This window comes from Tachysurus fulvidraco, chromosome 25, assembly GCF_022655615.1.
Source record: "Tachysurus fulvidraco isolate hzauxx_2018 chromosome 25, HZAU_PFXX_2.0, whole genome shotgun sequence".
Lineage (NCBI taxonomy): Eukaryota > Metazoa > Chordata > Actinopteri > Siluriformes > Bagridae > Tachysurus > Tachysurus fulvidraco.
In genome coordinates this window covers 6,832,352-6,857,691 of record NC_062542.1, presented here as the reverse complement: position 1 = coordinate 6,857,691, position 25,340 = coordinate 6,832,352, and the positions used below count along the sequence as shown (strand labels likewise).

Here is a 25,340-nt window from a genome sequence, read left to right as displayed (position 1 = left end):
GTATTAGTTTTGCTGAAATAGACAGAAAACAGGGAAATACAGAGAGAATACGCCTTTTCTGAAGCTAGTAAGTGTTGTGTGTTGTGATATGTGACATCACAATGAGCCTTAAGCTTTAGTTGACAAGCTGTCAAAAGAAAAACACAACTGAAGGCTCACAAATAACCAAATGTTTTATATCTGTTGTTGTTTATGATGATGATGATGATAGATAGATAGATAGATAGATAGATAGATAGATAGATAGATAGATAGATGTAAACATATGTACAGCATGTGATATATACATATATATATATATATATATATAGATAGATAGATAGATAGATAGATAGATGTAAACATATGTACAGCATGTGAGATATATATATATATAGATAGATAGATATACAGTATATGTATAAACATTATACATATTTATCATACATAAGCAGTATAAACATATGTACAGTGGATAAATATAAAGCTATAAGAGACATAAATAAAATAGAGTATAGTATAAGGAGTATTAAAAAATTGTATGTATGTATGATGATAATGATGCCTTAAAATTTACACCCTTAAGTCCACATTAATTCATATATTTATTCACTCATTAATTTATTCATTGCCATTCACACACAACAATTACATCACAGGACTCCACCGCACTGATTCACACCTAGGGATAAATTAGATTAGATTACATTATATTACATTCAAATTATGGATCACAGATCAGCTATAACATTAAAACCACTGACAGGTGACGTGAATAATTTATTACAACTCACTGTAACAACTTATCTTTATCTATAAAGATGTGGCGCTTGTCAAGGTGTGGGATATATTAGACTGCAAGCAAACAGTCAGTTCTCAAGGGTGATGTGTTGGAAGCAGGATAAACAGTCAAGATTTTCAGTAGGATAACTCAATTCAATTCGATTCAGTTTATTTGTATAGCACTATTAACGATTCCTATTGTCCCAAAGCAGCTTTACAGAAGAATAGAAACAGAAATATATATATGTATACGTACATACGTATATATATATATATAATACGAAGAAAAAGTAAATGAATACATACATTTAAAGTTTATTTAAAAATATTAACTTAAATTTTAAAATAATGTATATCTGTAACATCTATCCGTAATGAGCAAGCTGGAGGTGACGGTGTCAAGAAAAAAATCCCTGAGATGATATGAGGAAGAAACATAGAAACATTAAGAGGAACCATCCTCATTTGGGTGACAATGGACAGTAAGATAATGCACTAATCCAAATTCTCCAGATCTTAATCTGATCAAGCATCAGTGGGATGTGCTGGACAAACAACGGCTGGACAAACAAGTCTGATCCATGGAGACGCCACCTAACAAATTACATTACTTAAGGGATCTGCTGCAAAAGTCTCTGTGCCACATTATGCATCAGAGCTGATATAGCAGTACAAGGTGAACCTACATAATATTAGGCAGGTGCTCATAATGTTATGGTCGATAAGTCTCCATTAAAAACATTATGTTATGTAGTTTTAAAAGCAATACTCAGCTACATGGTTGATACTGTAGCTAGTGTACAATGGTGCTTTGTGATACCTTTGCCCCTGCCCTTTGGAGCTTGTTGGTGGTGTCACTGACTTGATTTTTAAGGGGGTTTTCGTAGTTATCATCATGTTTGGTCAGTCTGTTTGTTATCTGGTTGTTAGTACACCAGCAGTATGTCCAAATTGCTATATCGGCTAAGCCATTTCTCTTGTATTCACTCTGATAAATTTTTCGTCTTTTCTCAGCTTCACAATGACTCGCTTTTCTGGTCTACATGTCAGTTCCTCCTTTTCAACAACAAATACAGTGTTTATAGTCAAACCACAAATACGTTTTTTAGAGCTATTAATTGTTTAACCAATCAATCTAACACCTGATCAACAAGAAAGCAGTAAGTCATGTGTTCCAATATTTGTGAACACTTGAAAAATTTAAATAAAAGCCATTATGTTCTATGTCATTTAACAAATCTAAATGGAAATATCAGGAAATGAAGGCTAAAATTCATCTTTTGAGCTCAAACTCATATGTCTGTTGAAGTTCCTGTTCATCCCACTGGTGTTCAGTAGGATCTGAGGTCCGGGCTCTATGCTCTTTCACTCCTCCTTTGCCAAACAATGTCTTCGGGAAGCTCTCTTTGTGCCCAAGGTGCCTTGTCATGTTAAAACAGATTTCATCTTTTCAGTTCCAGCGAAGGGAAATTGTAAATCTGCGACACATACAGAGACATCCTGTTCAAGTATGTGTTTCGTTCAGTTTATAGAAGGTCCATATTTGTGTGTGATGGTCTGGTGTCTACAATTCCTATGACCATATAGTGACCATAATTCTTAATATTTAAAAATGGCAATATATTTATAACAGACAGGGTTCCTCTGGCCACCTCACATATAAATATATAAGCACTGTTTTTTGCTCGGGTCACAGTGGCTTAGTGGTTAGCACGTTCGCCTCACACCTCCAGGGTCGTGGTTCGATTCCCACCTCCGCCTTGTGTGTGTGGAGTTTGCATGTTCTCCCCGTGCCTCGGGGGTTTCCTCCGGGTACTCCGGTTTATATATACTATTATTGACTATTAATTTGGCTGTGATTCACCCCTGGGATATGTCCACTTTTATTTACTCTAAGTTCCGACACTCCCAAAAGACATGCATGGTAGGTTGATTGGCATCTCTGGAAAATTGTCCATAGTGTGTGAGTGAATGAGAGTGTGTGTGTGCCCTGGGATGGGTTGGCAATCCATCCAGGGTGTATCCTGCCTTGATGCCCGATGATGCCTGAGAAAGGCACAGGCTCCCGAATAAGTGGTAGAAAATGAATGAATGAATGTATTTTGCTCAAATTGTTCTTCTTGTTACTTGGCATAAACTCGTTTAGTGAGGTTTACATTTAATGCTCGCAGCATTGTAGCTCACTAAGGCAAATGTAGTATTTATTTGTTTATTTAGTTAGTTAGTTATATTATTTATAACAAACTAAATAGTACTAACTTATAGTATATGTATAGTTACAACTAACTCATAATATTGAATTAAAATGAAGCTAAAAGGTTAAGCAGATAATCAGTGTAATGTGAGAATGGAGTATAATGTATTCAGGTGGAAGATAAGCTTTGGCTGGCCGACTCAGAGCAGGTGTGTGTGTATGTGTGTGTGTGTGTGTGTGCGTGTGTGTGTGTGTGTGCGTGTGTGTGTGTGTGTGTGTGTGTGTGTGTGTGTGTGTGTGTGTGTGTGTGTGTGTGTGTGTGTGTTTTAACCACTGTCTCTGATCCTCAGGAAGGTGGGGACCTGCAGCGTTTCTTGGCCCAGCGAGGGAACACAGAGCTGGGCAACATCTGCTGAGGCCTCCTGCTTCCTCCTGTCCTGTACTCCATCATGGTAAGAGTCAATGGGTCGCTTTACATCTAACTGAGCCCTTCTAATTATTCAAACCAAACTAACTGGTGATACCTGCTACCCATATACCTGTAAAGAAATCTCTCAGTGCCGTACCCAGTCACGCATCAATCAAGCTTAAAGCGAGGCTTCAGATTAGACCGAAGGACAAGGACACTAAGCATTATTATTTGCATGGGCAGAAATGATTATTAATAACCGAAGAGTCAAGGACATGTAGTGAGAAGTCATTAATACCATAATTACATACTTTAGTGTTAAACACAATTGCACACAACTTGAACGTGAACCTGTCAAGTGAAGTCAAATGGTTGATCCTACATGCTATAAGTGACATCATATAGTGCCATAAATCACGTCTCTATATATTATAACATATATTATATTATTAGCTCTGACATCATAAGACAAACATGAGTTTTAAGAGAAGTTAAAAAAGACCGCACATTAACAGGGAGACTGTACCAGATTTCAGAACCAACCTTACAGTAGATGGCTGATAGCACATAGCAGATCTTAGCATGACGTCAATACTGACTCGAAGTTGATTGTTATTTTTCAATAACAGCACATCTTACACTACAGCAACTCTAACAAATTTGTATTTACGATTAAACCTTACAAGTTTCAGACTAATAAAAAAAAAACAGGACATGGGATGATTTGGATCACATCTGGACTTCTCCTCTTGGACTTGAGCATAGTTATGTGGGATGGTTACTTTAAATTGCCCTTAGCTGTGAACGAGTGAGTATTTATTTCTCCCCTGTGTTCAGATGAAGCTCTGATTGAAGATAAATGAATTTCAAGAGGATGAATGAAATGTTTACGAAGGGAGATAACTGAATTCTTGTTCTTCTCCCTTCTCAGTGAGCTCCTTTTACAGCTGTATTTAACCTGAATTAAAGCTGAAATCGTTTTGGATGAAAGCTTCAAATGAAAAAAAAAAAAAGAAAGGTTATCCACAGTATGCTTAGATATGGAAGAGTATGCTGTAGTATTTATTTCTGAGAATGTCAAAACGGTGCCACGAGATATTATAGCACCGTAGGAGCCACCATTCACGGATGAATCTCAGCATGCAAGTCTGTTTGGCTGACTTTTCTCCACTGCCATGTACCAGGCTCCACAACGACTATGGCCCTGATGTTAATATTTGATGAAGTAAGGGCTAAGTGAATGTTTCTCTAGGAGGCATAGCCATCTCTGAGGTTAAGTGGGCTGTTAATAATTGATGGGCTGCTGATTCTTTTATGGCTGCATGAGCGTGTTAATAGAATAATGCAATACCGCTTACTGACTGCGCTGAGACAGTAATGTTTTGTGTGCGTGTGAGCATGTGTTTGCAAACTAATATGATTAGTATGTGTGTAATGAATAACATGTGTGCACACATACACACACCAGACAGTCCTGGAGAATAATGCATCTCTATCTGCAGGTTATACATCCATCTAGATTAGACCTCATTCTCTCTCTCTCTCTCTCTCTCTCTCTCTCTCTCTCTCTCTCTCTCTCTCTCTCTCTCTCTGTCATTGATTTTCTGTTTGTTTTTGCAATCGCATTATTTCCAATCGCCACCAGCCAAATGGCCCTTCTCTTACTAATTGGACATTTAATTAGATCACAAATTTAGCCCAATTAGGTGTGGTGGGAAGGAAAGGTGAGCCTGCGGCCACGTGTACGTGTTTCATTCGCCAGGAGTGGAAACAAAAAAGAAGAATGTCGCTCTTTTGCGCTAATTATGATGCAAGACGATGCTAGTTTGTTTATGAGCGGATCCTCTACCGGCCCAAACGAACAACCGTACCAACCGTAAGCACAACAGCTGTTAAAATCAATACAGTTTCCTGTCACACCGTTGTTTATAGATCGTTTATCAATCAATCCTGTGCTTCTGTCAGTCAGTCATTATTATTTCACTCGGTTTAGTTTAATTAACAAAAGCCTAAACGAATAAAGTAAAAATATACATTATACAATATACATTAATACTCAAGTACGTACGTAATATTCTGGTGTATTTATACTTCAGAAGGTACTGAAATTTAAAAACTTGTACTTTTAGTTAGATTTCCAAAAAGAAAAAGAAAAAAAAAAGAGAAAATACTACCTTTATTAAAAAATTTAGACCTTTAGAGTACTTACATGTGTGTGTGTGTGTGTGTGTGTGTGTGTGTGTGTGTGTGTGTGTGTGTGTGAGCGTATACAAAGAGCTTTTCTTCATCGTCAAGCTAATGACTGCATATAAAAAGTAAAGTTAAAAAAAGTAGTAAAAAATATTAGCAGTTTGCATCCATTCATCAGTTCCACTGTGTGATGCTACACAATGTCATCGGTGCTCTAGCTATCTGTCTGTGTGTAACTGTTAACACCCTGATAAGCACACTGGTCCTACCTCAGTAAAATGTTTCAGTATGCCGCAGTAAGCAGATGCTCATAAAGTGAGGCGTCGTCTTTGCTTCACTAGAAAACTTTTTATTTAAATTTATTTCTTCAATTTTTTTGCAACTTGTCTATATTCAAAACTAGCGACTTTCAGTTTCTCTGCATTAATTTCCACTTTTAATGTTGTAAAATGTCTGGAACTCTTTGAAACTTTATAATAACACGAGTGCTTGGTATTTTTATCATTTCGGACCAGGTTGGGGATTTGTGTGTTGTGTTCATTTAAAAAAGAATTATATTGTTTTTTTAAAGAAAACACATCTATCTGTCTGTCTGTCTTGTGTGTGTGGTATTGATTCTCTCACTAGTGTTGAAAAAGTTCTAGAATTGTTCTAAACTTAACATAACACAAGTCCTCGTAACATAAGTGCTGTATAATTTCCGACGACGTTAGGGATTTGCAGGGTCTGTTTATTATAAAAACAGTACACAACACCCCTAGGACGCACGATGCTGTCTCAGCGGTGTTACCCAACATAGACTGATTCCTTATCTTGTGTACCATCTGAGTTTATTTGATCCCTGATGCGTATTGTGCATTTGAGTAAAATACACGTGGGACGGATCTGCCTCGTAAAAACAACATATACGTCCAGTCTGTATGTCACTGACTAATAGAACGTACGGCTCTCGGCTTAAGAGTGGGGAAAAATTCCAAAAAACTTTGTGCTGTTAGCATATGTATGTACTAACGACTTAATTGGGTAGCGTTTTAATTGGGCTTTTGGATATGATTGACAGCGCTGGAGCTCTCTAATTGCATTACCCCCTGCCCAGAAGGGGCGACACCTCCATTACCTGAGGAGCTTCTTTGTCTGTATGCATTATGGGTAATCTCAGCTAATGAGCCGCAAGGCGATGGTTTGGTTCATCCCTGATCTCCCGGAGGACCGAGCTCACTACTTGTTCTCCTGAGAGAAAGTGTGTTAATGATCAGTCCTCTGAGATTGTGGCTGAAACTTGCTTCTCGTGAGCATTCGTGGAGTTTTAGCTACGCACCCAGACAAAGGACTGTGTTGTATGTGTGGAAGCGCATTTGTTGCCACACAAGACTCTATACTTAACTTCTGACCCAGGGATGGTTCTTTATTATTCTTTCTCTTTAAATCTTGAGTCCTCTGCTTGGTCCTTAAGATGTTGGCAGGGAGTCGGTAGGAAGGGTGAGTGAGGTGACCTGGAGAGTCGTCCCCCCAACCCACACACACACACACACACACACACACACACAAACCCACAGACACACACGCCCACACACACACTGCCTGCTTCTTTTGTTTGCAGATTATGTGAATTTCTAATGTATCCCTGAGCATCTGTTGAAAAGAATGGATGACTGTTTAGGCTGTTTTAAAATGTGTCACTAAGGGAGTCATTTACATGTCTTCACCTTATCTGAATTTAACTGCATAAACTGTGAAAATGCTGTGCACTTATTTACATTTACAACTTTTGTGTGTGTGTGTGTGTGTGTGTGTGTGTGTGTGTGTGTGTGTGTGTGTGTGTGTGTGTGTGTGTGTGTCTGTATCTCTCCCTCTCCCACTCTTGGATGTAGCCTGGAGGAAATTAGGGAAAGCTTGTGGTTTGATATGAACGAAACCCCTCTGTCATGGAAAATCACTTCCCACACAATGCCCCCCCCCAACACACACACACACATACACACACCAACCCACAGTTGCACTCACCAACACACAGACCATATTCCTCACATACTCACCTCTGTCTCAAAGGCATCCCCCTGCTGTCTTTTTTCCACACCACCATTCCAAAAACCCAAAGTTTTCGTGTGTGTGTGTGTGTGTGTGTGTGTGTGTGTGTGTGTGTGTGTGTGTGTGTGTGTGTGTGTGTGATGTCTTGTTTCCTTAGTTAAAGAATTCAGAGGCACATAAAGCTGAATTACAGTGCGTCAGACATCATTTAAATGCTTTAATCAAAAAACACAAACACTGACACACATAAACACACACACGCTACTGAAGTTACTGAAGAGTTTTACGAGTCTATAGTAACTAACCCCAATTACCCCCTGTGAGGAGCGTGAGAACAGCACGGCTAATTACTTTAGTGTGTGTTATAGAGGAGAGAGAGAGAGAGAGAGAGAGAGAGAGAGAGAGAGAGAGAGAGATTTAATAAATTAGCATATCCAAACATTTAGTCGATCCTTATAATAAAATGTGGTCTAGATTATTTTGAATGTCAGCCTTGTTGCTTTTTTCAATTAATTCAGTTTAAGATCAACTTCAGTTCAAGTCCGTCAATCAAAGCATGTCTTTTTATTTGTTGACACAAATCAGTGTTACTGATTATAATCCTTCTTCCTTTTAATAGATTTTATTTTCTGATTCAGTTGAGGCGTACGACTTCACAATAATCATGATTATATCACAAAAATCTGTAGTTTCCGAGTCATGTTTAAAAAACAAAAAACAAAAAAACAGCTTTTAACCAATCAGATTTGAGAATACAGCCGTAGGGTTTAATGTTTGGCCCAATTTCTTTTTAATTGTTGCTGAATTTAGCAGTTTTATAAAGACCCTAATGCAAAAACACTACTATTTTTGAGGTAGTGGGTGTAGTGATACCAGGTCATTCCAAAAAAGTCTTGGTTCTGGGTGTTGTTTTGATTCAGGGCCTGCTGGTAGAAGCTCCTCCTTCTTAAAATATCTAATCTTTTCTCAGCATTCCATTAACATTTGGAGATCACCAACACGCTCATTGACTATATACACAAACACTAAACACTGTAGCAGCAATGTTAATTTAAAGCAGAATGGATTTTGTAAACCAAAGCATCAGTAATTTGTAGAGTGGGTTATTAGACACGTGTGTAGGAGTTTAAGGGAAGTGTAATGGATTTTATTTTCTTATTTTTGCAATATTATGAAGGAATAACAAATAATCTGCCCTGTGCGACCTACTTCCTGAATTACTAAGCTCTCTTACTGTATGAAAATACTCAGGTGCCTCAGCTGTGTGTGTGTGTGTGTGTGTGTGTGTGTGTGTGTGTGTGTGTGTGTGTGTGTGTGTGTGTGTGTGTGTGTGTGTGTGTGTGTTGCAACTGTTGTCTGTCAGTTCCTATAAATGTCACAAAACCCCTCAATTTGGAATGTATAATGTTGGCTTTCGAATGTGTGAAATCTGAAACTGACTCTCTCTCTCTCTCTCTCTCTCTCTCTCTCTCTCTCTCTCTCTCTCTCTCTCTCTCTCTCTCTCTCTCTCTGTGTATGTGTGTGTGTTTTCCAGGCTACAGAACAGCCTTTGAAGACATCAGGCCCCGCCCCTTTAAGCTCGCAGGTGCATGCAGCAGCCGTGAATGGAGACAGGAGCACCTTACAGAGACTGATCACAGGTACACACACACACACACACACACACACACAGAGTGGTACTCTACATTTATTATTACAACAGCTGATCAAAGATACTGACAAACACTTACAGAAATCTAGTAATAATTATAAATAAATGAATAATAAGGAAGCAAAGGTTTCCATTTGTTTAATGAAGTTAATAAGTATGCAAATAGAAGGTCCTTAGAAGGATAGTGTGACATAAGTGTGTGTGTGTGTGTGTGTGTGTGTGTGTGTGTGTGTGTGTGTGTGTGTGTGTGTGTGTGCACACGCACAGCAGAGCCATGTTTGAGAGACAGCGAGGATCAGTTTGGCAGAACTCCTCTGATGTACTGCGTGCTGGCTGACCGCTTAGATTGTGCTGAGACGTTACTGAAGGCCGGAGCCTCCGTAAACAAAGCTGATCGCAGCAAAAGGACTGCACTGCATCTCGCTGCACAGAAGGTGACACACACATCTATACACACACATATTCTTACAGACACTGACTCTCACTCTCTGACTCTCTCTGATTTTCTGACATCTTCAGTGTGCTACCTTTCATTTTTTTAGCTGTTACTTGACACACAGGACTCTAAATGACTTTATAGACGTAGGGACCCTACTGCCCTATGTAGGGACCCTACTGCCCCCTAGTGATTAAAATGTTCCCAGTTTTGTCTCGTGTCTGGTTCGGACATTCGGTTTTGACATAACAAATAAACAGTGAAACGTTCCAAGCCTCTGAGACGTGATCAAAAATCAGTGTATGAGGAAAAAAAAACAGAAAAAAAACATGACATCTGTAAGAGCAGAGCACAGAGAGAAGACACAGAGCAGAGGAAGAAGAGTAGTTGATGGGGACTGCTCTGACACCTAGATCAATAAGAGCTGTAGCTTTGGGATTAACACACTAATTGGGCTGAGGATAGAGACCAAATACCCAGACACACACATACACACACATACCAGGTCATGTTTAAATGGTGATAGAGATGATGCGCTTGTGGGGGCAAACACACACACACACACACACACACACACACACACACACACACACACACACACACACACACACACACACACACACACTAGGACATTTTTTAAATGATGATATAGATACTGCATAAACGCACACACCAGGACATGTTTAAATGATATAAATGGTGCATACACACACGCACACGCACACACATACCAGGTAATTTTCAAATAATGGTAGAGATGACACACAAACACACTCCAGGACATGTTTAAATGATTATATAGATCATGTATAAACACACACACACCAGGACATTTCTAAATGATGATATAAATAGTCCATACACATACACACACACACACATACCAGGTAATGTTTAAATAGTGGTAGAGATAACACACACATACACACACACCAGATTCACTACTAAATATTTTAAATGGTGTTAGAGCTGATATACACACACACACACACACACACACACACACACACACACACACACACACACACACACACACACACACACATTTTTAACCTCTTAGTATTTGTAATGTAGTAAGTAGCAGATTTAATGTCACATAGTGTCTTCAAAAAACTGTTCAATTCAGCAACATTGACAACAAAATTGGGCCAAACACTGAACCTTGTGTAACACAACATGGTGTATATCAGTGTAGTATTCTCAAATCTAATTAGTCAAAAGGTGTTGTTTTTTTTTGTTTTTTTTTAAAGCATGGCTCAGACACTGTTTAAGGCTTTAACAATCTTCAGGTTTCTATTTAAGCATTTGTTTTCATATCTAATAGTTTCTATAGTAACAGCTCACTCTAAGGGATCGTCTAAACCTAATAATAAACAAAGCTTCGAGTCTTTGATGTGGTGACGTTTTTTGTTAAGAGACGTTTATGTAACATTTATGGAAGGACTCCTGGGTGTGAGCACTTTGTGATGTTACAGTGCTTTGTAATTTTTCCCAGTATGGGAAAGGCTTCCAGCAGAGGATTTTGCGCTTTGTGGGTTATTGGTAAAATGCCAAATTAGAATACAAGCCTTTATTTTGTCACATGTACATTACAGCATAGTTAAATTGTTTCTTCTCATTTCCACACACTGGAGGTTGGGGTCAGAGCGCAGGGTCAGCCCTTATACAGTGCCCTGGATCAGAGAATCTTAAGGGCCTCGCTCAAGGGCCCAATGGTGGCAGCTTGGCTCTGCTGATGCTTGAACCCCGATCCTCCAATCACCACCCAGCTTGAGCCTTCACTGCCTATAATGTCAATAGTAGGAATACTGGAAAGTTTGGTGAGGAAGCAAATGTTTAAAACAGGAACTTGTTTGTCTTCCCCTAATATACTGTAATATTAAATGTAACAATTAAAAATTCACTATTAAAAGTTCAGAAATAAACTAAAATTACACTCGTCAGCAAGTCGCAGTGGCATAAACGGAATAGCGCACTTTATTTATATTGATGATATTCCAAAATGAATTTTATTTGCATGTCTCTTTTACGTTATGACAATAATCATCATTGGGCTAGTGGAAAGCGGCCTGAGTCACAAAGTATTTTATTTAATTGGTTTGACCATAAAAAAATTTTATTAATTAAAAAAAACTAAAGCTGATTTTTTTTTAACAAGAACATGTCATATTTAAAATATATATCTATTTATAATTATAATTAATGTTATGGAACATTAGTGAAACAAGTTACTGGATCCCGTTAATGCATTGGAAACCCTATAACAGCCTATCTCTCCTTCTCTCACTCTCTCTCACTCACTCACTCTCTCTTTATCTCTCTCTCACTCAATTGCTTATTCTCATTTACATTTACGGCACCCTTATCCAGACTGACTTACAACTGAGGGTTAAGGGCCTTGCTCAGGGGCCCAGCAGTGGCAGCTTGGTGGACCTGGGGTTTGAACCCATGACCTTCCGCTCGCTTGCTCTGTAAAAGTTAAGGAGATGGTGTCTCTCTGACACTGGAGACTCCTTCCTTAAATATTAAATAAATGCCCACTTACTAACAGAAGCCTCATCACCATATCAACATATTTCTTTGTTCAATAACATGTTGAATGCATTTATCATGTGGAGAGTTCAGCATGTAAGTCTCGGTGAATTGGATTACTGTGGTAACAGTAATGGATTATAAGAAGCGCACTGATGTAAACCTTGCAGTCAACACAGCTGTCACATCTGCTGTTATAGGATGAATCAACAATTTCTAACTGGAATCAAGTACTGTGGTGAAAAAGATTTGATAAAACTGTAAAATTAGTAATCAGGGGAATTCAAAGAAGACTGAAAAACTGTCAAATTTAAAAGAAGATAAAATAAAGCAGTACCTAACACTGAACCCTGAGGAACACCATCAGTGTTATTTGCTTTAGTTTGTAATGAGTAAAGGCAACAATGGGATCAGGACTTAATTGTGTTGCTCATGTAGGTTGATATGTCAAGGTAAATGTGGTTGTGTATTTGTGTCTGTTTGTAGGGCAATGTTCGTTTCATGAAGTTGCTCCTGTCGCGGCATGCTAATTGGCTGTTAAAGGATCTTGAGGAAATGACACCGTTGCACTTAGCAACACGTCACTCCAACCACAAGCCTCTTTCTCTCCTGCTTAAGCACATGGCGCCTGGAGAAGTGGATACTCAGGACAGGAACAAGGTAATACAGAAGCAGAGTACAGCCAGCATTTTTACACTTCTCGAAAAATTCTTTGTGTAAGACTGGGGTGAAAATGAGGTCAGCTTGTGTGTGTGTGTGTGTGTGTGTGTGTGTGTGTGTGTGTGTGTGTGTGTGTGTGTGTGTGTGTGTGTGTCTGCCTAAATGGGTGTGTATGTTGTAAAACAGTTGGAGCTCTCTGTACTCTCTGATTTTGGAGGATATGAAAGCCCATTGAAATAGTCTAATAAAATATATTTTCTCAAAGCCACTGCCTGAAAGCGAGCTTGCCAGGCGCCTGCTAGGCTTAAGGTTGCCATCTTAACCTTGTGGGAGGTCATGCTATATGTGTTTTCAATGATAAAGTCCCTGAGTCATTTAGGAAGATGGCAGTGTTTAAAAAAAGTCTGAAAAACCCTTAAAATGGGAGTGGTGAGATTGTGACAGGCAAATAAGTGTTATTACATCATAAAATATAAAAGCCTATCACGGGCCCGTATGCAAATGTTTTTTATTCTCCGTTGTTTATTTGTAAAGTGCTTTTAATAATGACATGTTCACAAAGCAGCTTTAAGGAAATGTGAACATAGATTTAGATCCGTAACGATAAAGCCAGCGATAAAAAGAAAAACTCCCTGAAATGGCATGTGGAAACAGATCCTCTTGGTCCTGGGTGACTCCAATTATAAATCACTCATCTACAATTATATACTATAAAGCCCTTTACCAATAGGTTTAGAAATGTTTTCAATTTGAATGTGTCTAGAATCTGTCTGAGATAACAATTGTAGCTTGGTAATATCACTGTGGAAAGTCTTAGTCTCATGAATTGACTGTAAGGTCTGGCTTAAGGTAAAAAAAAAAAAAAACTTTCCCATTGAGAGTAACACACTAGTACTGATCAGGTCAGCGTTCATGACCTGCTGTCTATTTGTTGTTTTTTTCATACCACAGAGCATGTAAATTGATAATCTATTCGAAATCAAAATACAGGATTGAACCGAGCTTCCTGTCAGGCTGAAAATGCTGTAAAATAGCGATGTTATCTGTGAGTACCGTAGCTATAGGTCACAGTTATTGAAGTGCATACACAATGGGGATATTTGTGGTTACAGTTATCCAGCAGAGAATTATGTAAATTCACTCTGTATGTGATTCATGTGATTCAAGATGACAGTGAGTAAGGAGCCAGTTTAATAACTAAACACAGCGGTTAATGTGGTCGGTCTTCCTGAAATCTCGCTAGCTTTCGATTTCGACTTGAGACAGAAGGAACTTTCCAGAATTGTGTTTTGTAGAAAATAACAGAAGTAACTAAGTTTTTTTTTTCTGTGATTGCTGTGACCAAAAATGCTTTTATCAAAATTTGTGATAAAACTTGCAGAACTAATTGAATTGGCAAAATTGTATAGGACATACTTTGTGGTTGAGCTACAAGGAAGTTTTCAGAATTCTCTTTAGTTGAAAAGGTCAGAAGTACCTCTAGGATTTTGCAAAGTTTATTGTGATTGTGACAAATGTGTGATTTTTGCTTTTTTTTTTTTTTTTTTTTAAATTATGAATTTTTTTTCTTCAAAATTTGCGATTTGTGATTTTATTTGCAGAACACTGTTGAATATCCAAAATTACAAGCCCAAGATTCTTCTTTTAAACTCCTACCAGTGAAGACGCATATGTAATTTCTTTCTTATGTTTGACCTACATGAATCGAAGACTTTGCTTGAACGATGATTCATTCCATTTCTGCCTAATCTGTAGAAAATCTGAGGTAATATTGAAAATATACAACCTGCTCCAAATATTGCCGAGTTTGTTTATTTCTGGTTTACTTTCCGCAATCACAAAATCCTGGAGGGACTATGAAAGGTTTTCAGACTTCCTGGAGGCCAACAGAACCGAAGTTTACCTATTTGCGCAAAACAAATTCGACCCATGAAATATTTGGTAGATATATAATGACCTGATTCAGGTATGGCAGTATGTCTGGATGTGGTAGCTCCGTGGTTAGGGTGGTGAACTACAGATCGGAAGCTTGTAAGTTTGAATTCTATGTCCAACAATCTGCCACTGCTGGGCCCCTGAAGACAAGACACTTAACCATCAATTGCTCAGTTGTATAAAATAAGACAAAACATAAATCAATCTGGATACGGTCATCTACCAAATCCCGTAAATGTACTGCAAATGTATGTCAGGCAAATAAAGAATTTTACCCATTAGGACATCTGATACTGCTGGTCTAGAATTATTATTACAATTGTAGAATTAATATTAATAGTTTTTTTTTTCTTCTAAAAGTAGGATTGCTAGTAATTGCAATTAACGAAGGAGCAGCAAGAGAAGCAGTGGGAACGTCCGTGGTCACTGTATTATATAGAAGGTAGAAGTATAATAGTACATAATAGCAAAATAGTAGCAGTTATAGCCGTCTCTGTACCTTCCCAGACATAATGGTAGCTTTGCTGAGTGTTTTCCTGAGAACCGCTGGCATCAAGCTCTCTAGTTTAACAGACCTCATGCAGTTTTTTTATTCACTTTGGCTCCAATTACTGTAAACATTCACCCCAGTTTACTTTCCGACGCGCACACGCAGAGGCCGCTCGTACCCAACATCATTTACCATCTCATTCCAGACAAACGGCTGTTATTACGGCTTTTAAATCACGAGTCACTCAGTGTATGCGTATGGATATGTGTGCATGTGTGTGTGAGTGCGTGTATGTGTGTGTACGTTGTGGTTAACCATTCATCCACATAGAGAAGTTTTGTTGTTCATCAGCTCTAATCCGGCTGGATCTGTTGGTTTTATTATAATTCGATAAATGCAATTCTCATGGTGAATCTGCCAAAAAAAAAAAAAAAAAAAAGGTAAGAAAAAGAGTCAGACGTTGTCAGGGTTTATATATTAAATCATGCTGGCCAATTTCGGTTACTCGTGTTGGACAATCTTCACATTTTTGCTCAAATTAGAACTCTGAAATCTAAATCTTTTAGTGCTTTCTGATATGAAATAAAACACTATAATAGAAAATTTTAACTTAATTTAATTTAAATTTATTTGTATAGCACTTTCAACAATGACTCAAAGCAGCTTTACAGTTTAAAGTTCAAGATTAATATTAGACTTATATTTAAATGTTTTTGGATTTATGCCCAATGAACAAGCCTGAGGTGATTGAGGCGACTGTGGTGAGGGAAAAACTCCCTTAGATGGAAGTGGAAGAAACTTTAAGAGGAACCTCAAAAGTGAACCTCATCCTCATTTGGGTGTGATTATAAACAGTCAGAGAATGTATTGATCGGGAGGTTGTTGTCGTCAAACACCACATGTAGTCCGGATCTTCTCTTTTGAAGGTCCGAAATCTTCATGAAGCAGAACACAACTGGAGCTGGTACATCTCTAGATGCCTCGTGATGGGTAGAAATGATCAGACGTGCATATGATCAGATGTACTGGAGCAGACGGTTGTAGGTTATATGTATTATGTGTAAGCCTGGATAAAGAGAGAACGTGTCTGAGCCCCAAACACTGTCAGGAAGGCTATTCCAAAGATTAGGAGCTAAACACGCAAACCTATAGTTGATTCATTTCCTTTAACTTCATGTCCCAAAGTGGTTTCTTTGTTTTTAATCTGTTTATAGTTCTGCTCTGTTGTTACATATGTTATAGCAGCTATGGACATAAGTAAAATCTTTTCACACTGCCCTTAACCCCAGTTAATAGTATTTAATCATTGTGCTTAATCCTTTGATCATAGGTAGAGGACATGCGTTTCACATGAAACCCTGCTACAAAGTTTTGTATTTTATTTCTGTTCTTTTGTCATTTTTCTGTTTTTTTGGCTTTGTCCATTTCAAGAGGCTTAAATCATCCAAAGAGGATTCACATGTCAATATTTTTGCCAAGTAATGTGAAATCACAAGACAAGTATTGTCTATGTCATATGTATTTATTCGATCAGGGTTGCTGACAGTGTAACTATGCAAAGATGAAATTTAACCCAGGGTTTAGGAATGTACAGTGTGAAATATCAGATTATGTATATTTAAGATTAATTGTTAGCCCTGGGTAAAGTTTGAGCGGTGAGAAATGTATAATAAGATGGCTCAGGGTTTATGTTCTCCCAGCGTTAATTTAAAAAAAGCATGAATAGTTTTATGTTATTGGGAAACCAGTCAGGTACAAAGCTCTGATACTGGAGCCTCCTTCAATAACAATGTGAACTAAACCTTTCTTTACAGACTGCTAACGAGCTTAACTAGCTTAGCTACCTAACTTAAAGGTGGGGTCTCTGTTGTTTGAAAGCCAAAGTTGACATTTGAAATCACCAAAACAAACACACCCCTAACCCAGATGGGTCCCACCCCTGTATTTATAGCTCCGCCCACACATACATACGTAACCCAGGCAAATAATGAAAAGAAATGTGTCTTTCATAGCTGAAGGGAAGAACAATACGATTGCAGATAAACAAACAAGCAAAAATGACACACAAGCATAATCATGCAAAGGACAAAGGCATCTATTAGTTCTGTGAAACAAAGCAAAACCAACGTTACTCACCTATCGAGACAGAAAAAAGCACCCTCGGTGTCCCATCGCAGGTCGTCCCGCTCCTTCAGTTCCCTCCAGCGCTGGAAAGCTGATCCTATATTAACATGGGTCGTACTTCTTGCCTTAAAGTAATCCTTTCTACACTTTCTTTCTTTGTTTTTATCCTCCATGTCAATGTTAAAACCGCTTTCTGCTAAAGTCACACATGTGTACAGAACACTCTCTCCACCCATATTGACAAGACACGCCCCTTTCTGCTCATTGGCTACACGTTTGTTTTGTATTTGTTTTGTTTGGTGGCCCTGCACAGTTTTCTGAAGCATTTCTCAAACAACGGAGACCCCACCTTTAAATAACATGCACACTTTTTAAATGTATTCATCGTAAGTCTCTATGTTAAAGTCCCTGTGAATATCGTTTCTATAGAAACAATCATTTAAAGAAAATCAATATAAACCTGTGATTTTAAATACAGTTATTATACATAGATGAGAAATCAACACCTTCTGGAAAATCAGGTTGGAGAATTCAGCCATGCCGTGGTATCAGTTTATAATAGGAAAGAGATGCTCTATAAATTTGTTGATGTAATTAGAGAAGAATTTACTGTGGTGCTGAATTACTGGAAACCTCAGTTTGCTTGAAGCACTTTTCTGAGACGAGACAATGGGAACCTTTGAAGCTGAATTTACTTGTGGGTGTGTGCACGCATGTGTGTGTGTGTGTGTGTGTGTGTGTGCATGTGTGTCTATACAGCAAACAGCACTGCACTGGAGTGCCTTCTACAACCACCCTGAACACGTGAAGCTGCTGATCAAACACGACTCGAACATCGGAATACCTGACAGCGAGGGCAAGATTCCCCTGCACTGGGCAGCTCACAGCAAGCACCCAAACGCCACACACACTGTTCGCTGCATTCTGGTGAGAACAAACAAACACACACACAAACAGACACATAAGCACACAAACAATAAAAGCAACTCATTTTTATTACAATTTATACAACATCCGCATTGTAAAAGCTAGTCCTGAATTTGAGGTCATGTTAATTTGCCATTGGAGTGAGTTCCTAAATTTTTACTAAAGGCATTTATTAATATCCGGCACACTTTTTTTTTTAAAGCCACAGTGGGTCTTAGGATAATTTCCGGAATATGTCAGAACTTTTCCCCAACACCTTATCACACCACTCATTTGCACTGCGTATGTGTGTGTGTGTGTGTTGTAGGACGCTGCTCCCACAGAGTCTCTTTTAAACTGGCAGGATTACGAAGGCCGGACTCCGCTTCATTTTGCAGTGGCTGATGGCAATGAAGCGGTGGTTGAAGTTTTGACTTCATACGAAGGCTGCAGCGTTACAGCCTACGACAACCTGTTCCGAACACCGCTCCACTGGGCCGCGTTACTCGGTACACTCGCTCGTTTTTATTTTATTCCAGTTAAAAAAATTTGGGTTTGTGTGTAAAGTGAGCTGTGTATTCTTTAGCCAATGATGACATGATTAGTTTCCACAACACGTGTAGCTGGAGTGACAGGGTAATGGTGAAGAGGTTCTTTATTTGAGATGAAGGTCAGAAGAACACTGATACCTCTGTGAAATCAGACCAACACCCCGTGATGAAGCATGAACATTCACACTCTGATTCGGACCACAGAAAACATACCACCTAAATTTGAAGACCACCTTACTCACTAACTATCCCTTTTCTCACATAGACACCACAGTTTTGTCACATATGCAGCATTTAGTCTGTTTAATTGAACCATGGTATGTTGTCCCTATTGGCTGATATGTCCAGGTGAGGACATGGTATGATCCAAAACAAACATTTCTAGTGACGTCTGAATGAAAAGGTCTCGGTTCACTTTAAACTGAAGGTAAAATTTTTTCTCTGAATTGAACCGATTGCAGGACATGAACCAAATATTCTGCATATTTCGGGTTATGGACTTTTTTTTTTTTGACCTGCTCAAGTCAAGTCAAGAAGCTTTTATTGTCATTTCAACCATATATAGCTGTTGCAGTGCACAGTGACATGAGACAACGTTTCTCCAGGATCATGGTGCTACATAGAACAAAGACAGTGATAAGGACTTAGTGAGTTGGTCCTAGATACATAAAATGCAACTGTGTGACCTGGTGCACATAGTGCAGGACAAGACAAACAAGACCGTGCAAGACAAAGGACAAGACAGTGCAGGACAAAAGACAAAAATACATGAAATCACACAAAAGACAATACACAAAAGGAGCACCGACCAGTGTAAATACTGGAATGAACACATTATAGCAGCAGTTACATGAGATATTGTAAAGTATTTTGCAAAACAGCAATCAACTGAAATGTGAGACAGCAAAAACAGTGCAAAGAGCAAAAACAGTGTGCAAAACAGCATGTAAACTTAACGGCACGCTCATCATTCATCATGCTGTGGAACTTTCTGGTTATTTGCGCTGATGAAAAAGAAGAGAAGGAAACTTCTGGATATGGTGATGAAATTTTTGCTCGATTTATTGAATCATTTATATATTTAGAATTTTTGTTCTTTCTTTCTTTGTGCTGGTTTATATGCAATATGTTTTCAGTTTGACGAGCCCCTCAGCCATAGTTTTGTGTCTTTTGTAACGTGAGAATCAAAGCAAAACCAAATAGGAAACGAACATAAAGTTTTTACTCAAATTCAGACACCTCACACATTGTGTTAGTGCTTTTAGACACTATACTAGTGTGGTTCATATTATTGTGCATAGGGAACGTAACAGCATCTGTAATTAGTACATACTACTACTCTATATAGGGAATAGAGTTTATCTTCCAAGACAAACCAAAGAAAAAGGGTTCTTTGGTTGGTCCTTTGGTTGGGCAAACCATAAAAAGTTGTGTGTAGAATATTATAAGAGAGTTTCTCTTTCAGGAAAGCACTTAAGCAGCTCCAACCCTTAATGAAGTGTGTAGGCAAACTTTTAGCACTAATTACATTCACCAACGTCAATGGAGGTGTGGCGATATATATAATTATAACTGTTCTGAAATAGACCTAGTGTTTACATTATGCTATAGCTCTGTGTGTGGATATAGATGTACATTGCTGTCAGAAATTGTGTTAAGTCTTTTATATCTGGCTGACAAATATTTATACAGTAAACTCGTTCTGTTTTACAAGCACAAATGGTGTCAGCTGTTAAACAGTAGATTTAAACATCCTTCTAAATGGTTTGGTTGTCATATGGTGAATTTGGAATACCATGTGGGATTGTAAGAATTGTGAATCTTGTGCATCGGTTGTGTTCTCAGGTCATGCACGGATCGTTCATCTGCTGCTGGAGAGAAACAAGTCAGGGATGATCCCATCAGACAGCCAGGGAGCCACACCGCTGCACTACGGAGCTCAGAGCAACTATGCTGTAAGATACACATCCTGTATGTGTGTGTCTGTGTGTTCAAGACACATGTCATCTATAGGTTGACACCTCTGTATATCTGCACACCAGGACACGGTGGTGGTGTTTCTGAAGCACCCATCGGTACGCGATGAGCCTGATCTGGAGGGCAGAACCGCCTTCATGTGGGCCGCTGGGAAGGGCAGCGATGACGTCATCAAAGTCGTGCTGGAGCTTAAACGAGATCTGGACATCAACATGGCTGACAAGTATGGAGGAACAGGTGAGTCTGAGACGCCACTTTAAACATCAACATGTAAACTTCAAAGAGAAACAAATGAAAAAGATAGATAGATAGATAGATAGATAGATAGATAGGTAGATAGGTAGATAGATAGATAGATAGATAGATAGATAGATAGATAGATAGATAGATAGATAGATAGATAGATAGATAGATAAAGTGATTTTTAAAAAAATCCAATTTGATTAAAAGAATATGCATTAAAGAAATTCTAATTTAACAATATGTGGGGGGCACGGTGGCTTAGTGGTTAGTCGTTTGCCTCACACCTCCAGGGTTGGGGGTTCGATTCCCACCTCCGCCTTGTGTGTGTGGAGTTTGCATGTTCTCCCCGTGCCTCAGGGGTTTCCTCCGGGTACTCCGGTTTCCTCCCCTGGTCCAAAGACATGCATATGGTAGGTTGATTGGCATCTCTGGAAAATTGTCTGTAGTGTGTGTGTGTGTGTGTGTGTGTGTGTGTGTGAATGAGAGAAAATTAATAAATGAATGAATAATGAGATGTCTTGCTGCATCGATATAGCACGAAGGTTTGTAATCGTGACTCCGAGGATAGCAAAAGGCAACATAAGTCATGTCTTGGAAAAGCAATTTCTTAAGATAGGCAGAATAAACAATACAGATGCTAATCTCCTGATAAAAGCTTGAAAAGTTGCTTTGATAGATGCTGAGGGATTGATGATATGGTTTCAGCACTGCATGCAGCTGCACTCTCAGGCCATGTATCCACTGTACGGTTGTTGATGGAAAAAGGAGCCATGGTGGACCCTCTGGATGTGATGAAACACACCCCTCTGTTCCGTGCCTGTGAGATGGGCCACCGTGATGTTATTCTCACCCTTATCAAAGGTATCACACTGTATCCTAATGAGGACATCTAACACATATTACTGTTATGCTGTGGTGCTTCACCCTTGGTCCTCAGATTTGCTGTTTTATTTTTGTAGTCAAGAACAAAGCTATCTAATACAGGTCTGTTAGAAGCTGCGAGAGATCTGAATACAAATACTGTCTCTAAGGTCTCTAAAATCTGACACATGATGTGTGTATGGGTTGGGAGAGGATGCTTGGAACATGGAAACAAATGCATTTGTAGTCAGTCTAAACAGAATAATGTGTGTATGTGTCTTTGAGGTGGGGCACGTGTGGACTTGGTGGACACAGACGGTCATTCTGCGCTGCACTGGGCAGCGCTGGGTGGAAATGCAGAGGTGTGCGAGGTGCTGATGGAGAACGGGCTCGGACCAAACCTGCAGGATCATGCAGGCAGGACGCCGCTGCAGTGCGCTGCGTACGCAGGGTATATAAACTGCATGGCCCTGCTTATCCAGCATGATGCTGATCCCAACATTCAGGATAAAGAGGTATGGAACAAACAACGGGTAAAACACTGTGGGATGGAAATAATTAAGAACTGGGTGGCACGATGCTTCATTGTTGCTTGGTATTAATACAGAAAATACGATTTATTCTTTCAATACTGCAGCAGTTTGCTAACGATTACTATTTTTATTTATTAATGAAAGGCACACTTTATTGTCACGAAACACAAATTTAAATCTATCCCAATGGAAAACATTCAAACATAAGGCCTGAAAGTGGAGAATCCTCAGTAATAATAAGTGTTAAATAAATGTCTCCTTACAGAAACTTTATCATATCAACTATTATACATATTAAACATGCTTTTAAAATATGTTTTTTAATCATTAATCATTATCTTTCATACAGGTATCTGTATAGTTATAAGTTATAGATATAGAAACCTTGTTATATTAAAACAAATTCTTTAGTATAAGCTGTTATTACCTTGCAACCTTCTGACCAATCAGGTTCGAGAATTCAGTCACTCTGGGGTAATATGTGTGACGTGACTCACTATTAAATGAAACAAATGAAGCTCGGATCTTGTTTACTGACAGTAGTACGAACCCATAAGACTAACACACAGAGTCAATATTCAGTGTTAACAGACACCATTTAATACTGTGTCCTGTGATTTCTCACTATTTTATATAAAACACTATTAAATATCAAACTTCACCACTGTAAACCTTTATTTGATAAATGTTTTAAACAAATAATTTTTTCTAATGATCCTAATAATGTAATAATGGGATATGTGGTAGCTCAGTGGTTAAGGTGTTGAGCTACTGATCGGAAGGTCATGGGTTCGAACCCCAGGTCCACCAAGCTGCCACTGCTGGGCCCCTGAGCAAGGCCCTTAACCCTCGGTTGCTCAGTTGTAAGTCACTCTGGATAAGGGTGTCTGCTAAATGCCATAAATGTTAAATGTAAATGTAATGTGTGTGTGTGTGTTGTGTGTGTGTGTTTGTGGTAAGGGGAGGACGGCGCTCCATTGGTCATGTAATAATGGTTATTTGGATGCTGTGAAACTTCTTTTGGGATGTGGAGCCTTTCCTAACCACATGGAGCATACAGAGGAGAGGTAATCTACAGCAAAGTACTCACACATACACACACACACATCTATACACTGCATATCACTCTAAACAAACAGTATAACTAACAGCAACATCACTGACGTCTCAGTGATTCATGGTGCTGTGACATTTGAAGGGTGTCAATCATTATGTTGGCTTCTGTTTACCTATTTCAGCTTAGACAAAAATATATAAAATTTAATGCGGTCTAGGGCTTTCGAGCCACATGCACCAAATTCGGATATGTTGTAGACCTTGGTCTGAAGTTTGTTGCTATTACTTTTCTAAGCGATCCGAGTACCGGTACTTCCGGTACCGGGTCTCAAAATGGCCTTTTTCCCCCATAGACTCCCATTATAAACTTTGGAGGTTTATAACTCGGCAAGCTTTCGACCTATCTACACCAAACTCGGCCAGCTCCTTTAGGGTGATACTTTGAACAAAGTTTTAAATTGGTGTACCGACTGGCCTTTCGTTTGTGCCGCAGCCCCACCCACAAATATGCAAAATCAAAAAACTTTTTACAACATTGACATGTGACATATCAAAACCCTCAGAACAATGAGAGGAACTTCCTCACGGGTTTCTGATGACGTCACGTGATGTCACTTGAAAATAAATAAAATTGCACAACATGGGCATGTGATATATCAAAACACTCAGCACAATGAGGGGAACTGCGTCACGTGTATTCTGATGACGTCACGTGATGTCACGTGAAAATCAAAAATTAGCACATCATGACATATCAAAACACTCAGCTCAACGAGGGGAACTTCCTTTGGAGTATTCGGATGACGTCACATGCTCGTCTCCACTTGCCTCCAAAAGTAAAACTGACCCTTATGTTCACTCGCCTCCAAAAAAAACACCGGCCTTTGCGAATACTTGCCTCGTCAAAGCCAAAGTTTGTCGCATCGAACTTTACAAATCTAGTTGTGTTTACTGTTGAGTACAAAAACAGAACAGAGATGATATGAATAATAAATAATGAAAGCGATTATTCCTCTTATACTGTATCAGTGCTCTTGGTAGTAATTTATAATGTATTAATGAATGACTTGAAATGCTTTAAAAAAATATATAGATATGTTTAATGACATAAAACATCAGCAAAACAAGCGAGTTCCTGTTATTACTTTGGTTAGAGCTATTATTAGCAGTCATTCTGTCAGTAGTCTCTAATTCTCTTTCTCTTTTCAAGTTAATAAGACAAAAAAAAAAGCTTGTCATGTTACAGAGAAACCGGTGAAGATTTTGCTCTATTCTGAAGATTCCCATGAGCTATAACAGTGAAAATCCACATCAGGTTCCACTCCTGTCAGAGAAGAACATTGTGTGTGAAAATCATAGGAGATCAACAGTTTCTGAAATAATCACAGGAATCACATTTTTTCTTCATTCTGATGATTGATGTGAACAATAACCGAAGCTCCTGACCCGCATCTGCATGTTTTTATGCGTCGTCCTTCAGGCAGGTGATTAAGTGATTGTATAACTGCATAAATGTGCAGGTATATTGCAGGTGTTCCTATTAAAGTGACCACCACATACACCACAAAATATCTAAATACTTGTGTACAATAACTTTTTTCTTTTCATTATTTTGAGGGGAAAAAACAAACTAAAATGAAATGTTTTATATTTGCAGACCACACACAGTGACCGAAACCACACACATGCTGTGTGTATACATGGAATATATGATGCAAGTGTGTGTATGTGTGTGTGTGTGTACAGGTACACTCCTCTGGACTATGCCTTGCTGGGAGAGCACCAGGAGGTGACACAGTTCC

At 38.7% G+C, this 25,340-nt stretch overlaps 1 protein-coding gene across 3 annotated transcripts in view; it reads left to right on the top strand.

The window, feature by feature from the left end:
- Positions 1-25,340, top strand: part of invs (inversin) — a 40,259-nt gene that overhangs the window by 532 nt on the left and 14,387 nt on the right. For 2 of the 3 annotated variants that reach the window (XM_047808702.1, XM_047808700.1), the window contains exons 2-13: positions 3,307-3,408; positions 9,118-9,223; positions 9,502-9,668; positions 12,689-12,862; positions 18,171-18,338; positions 18,646-18,826; positions 20,714-20,823; positions 20,911-21,082; positions 21,794-21,949; positions 22,235-22,464; positions 23,443-23,549; positions 25,285-25,340. The exon at positions 25,285-25,340 is cut by the window's right edge and continues 154 nt beyond it. In XM_047808702.1, the coding sequence (XP_047664658.1) occupies positions 3,406-3,408; positions 9,118-9,223; positions 9,502-9,668; positions 12,689-12,862; positions 18,171-18,338; positions 18,646-18,826; positions 20,714-20,823; positions 20,911-21,082; positions 21,794-21,949; positions 22,235-22,464; positions 23,443-23,549; positions 25,285-25,340 (1,630 nt within the window). In that variant the 5' untranslated portion in view covers positions 3,307-3,405. The remainder of the gene's footprint in view (positions 1-3,306; positions 3,409-9,117; positions 9,224-9,501; positions 9,669-12,688; positions 12,863-18,170; positions 18,339-18,645; positions 18,827-20,713; positions 20,824-20,910; positions 21,083-21,793; positions 21,950-22,234; positions 22,465-23,442; positions 23,550-25,284) is intronic. The other variant, XM_047808701.1, reaches the window with a different exon arrangement.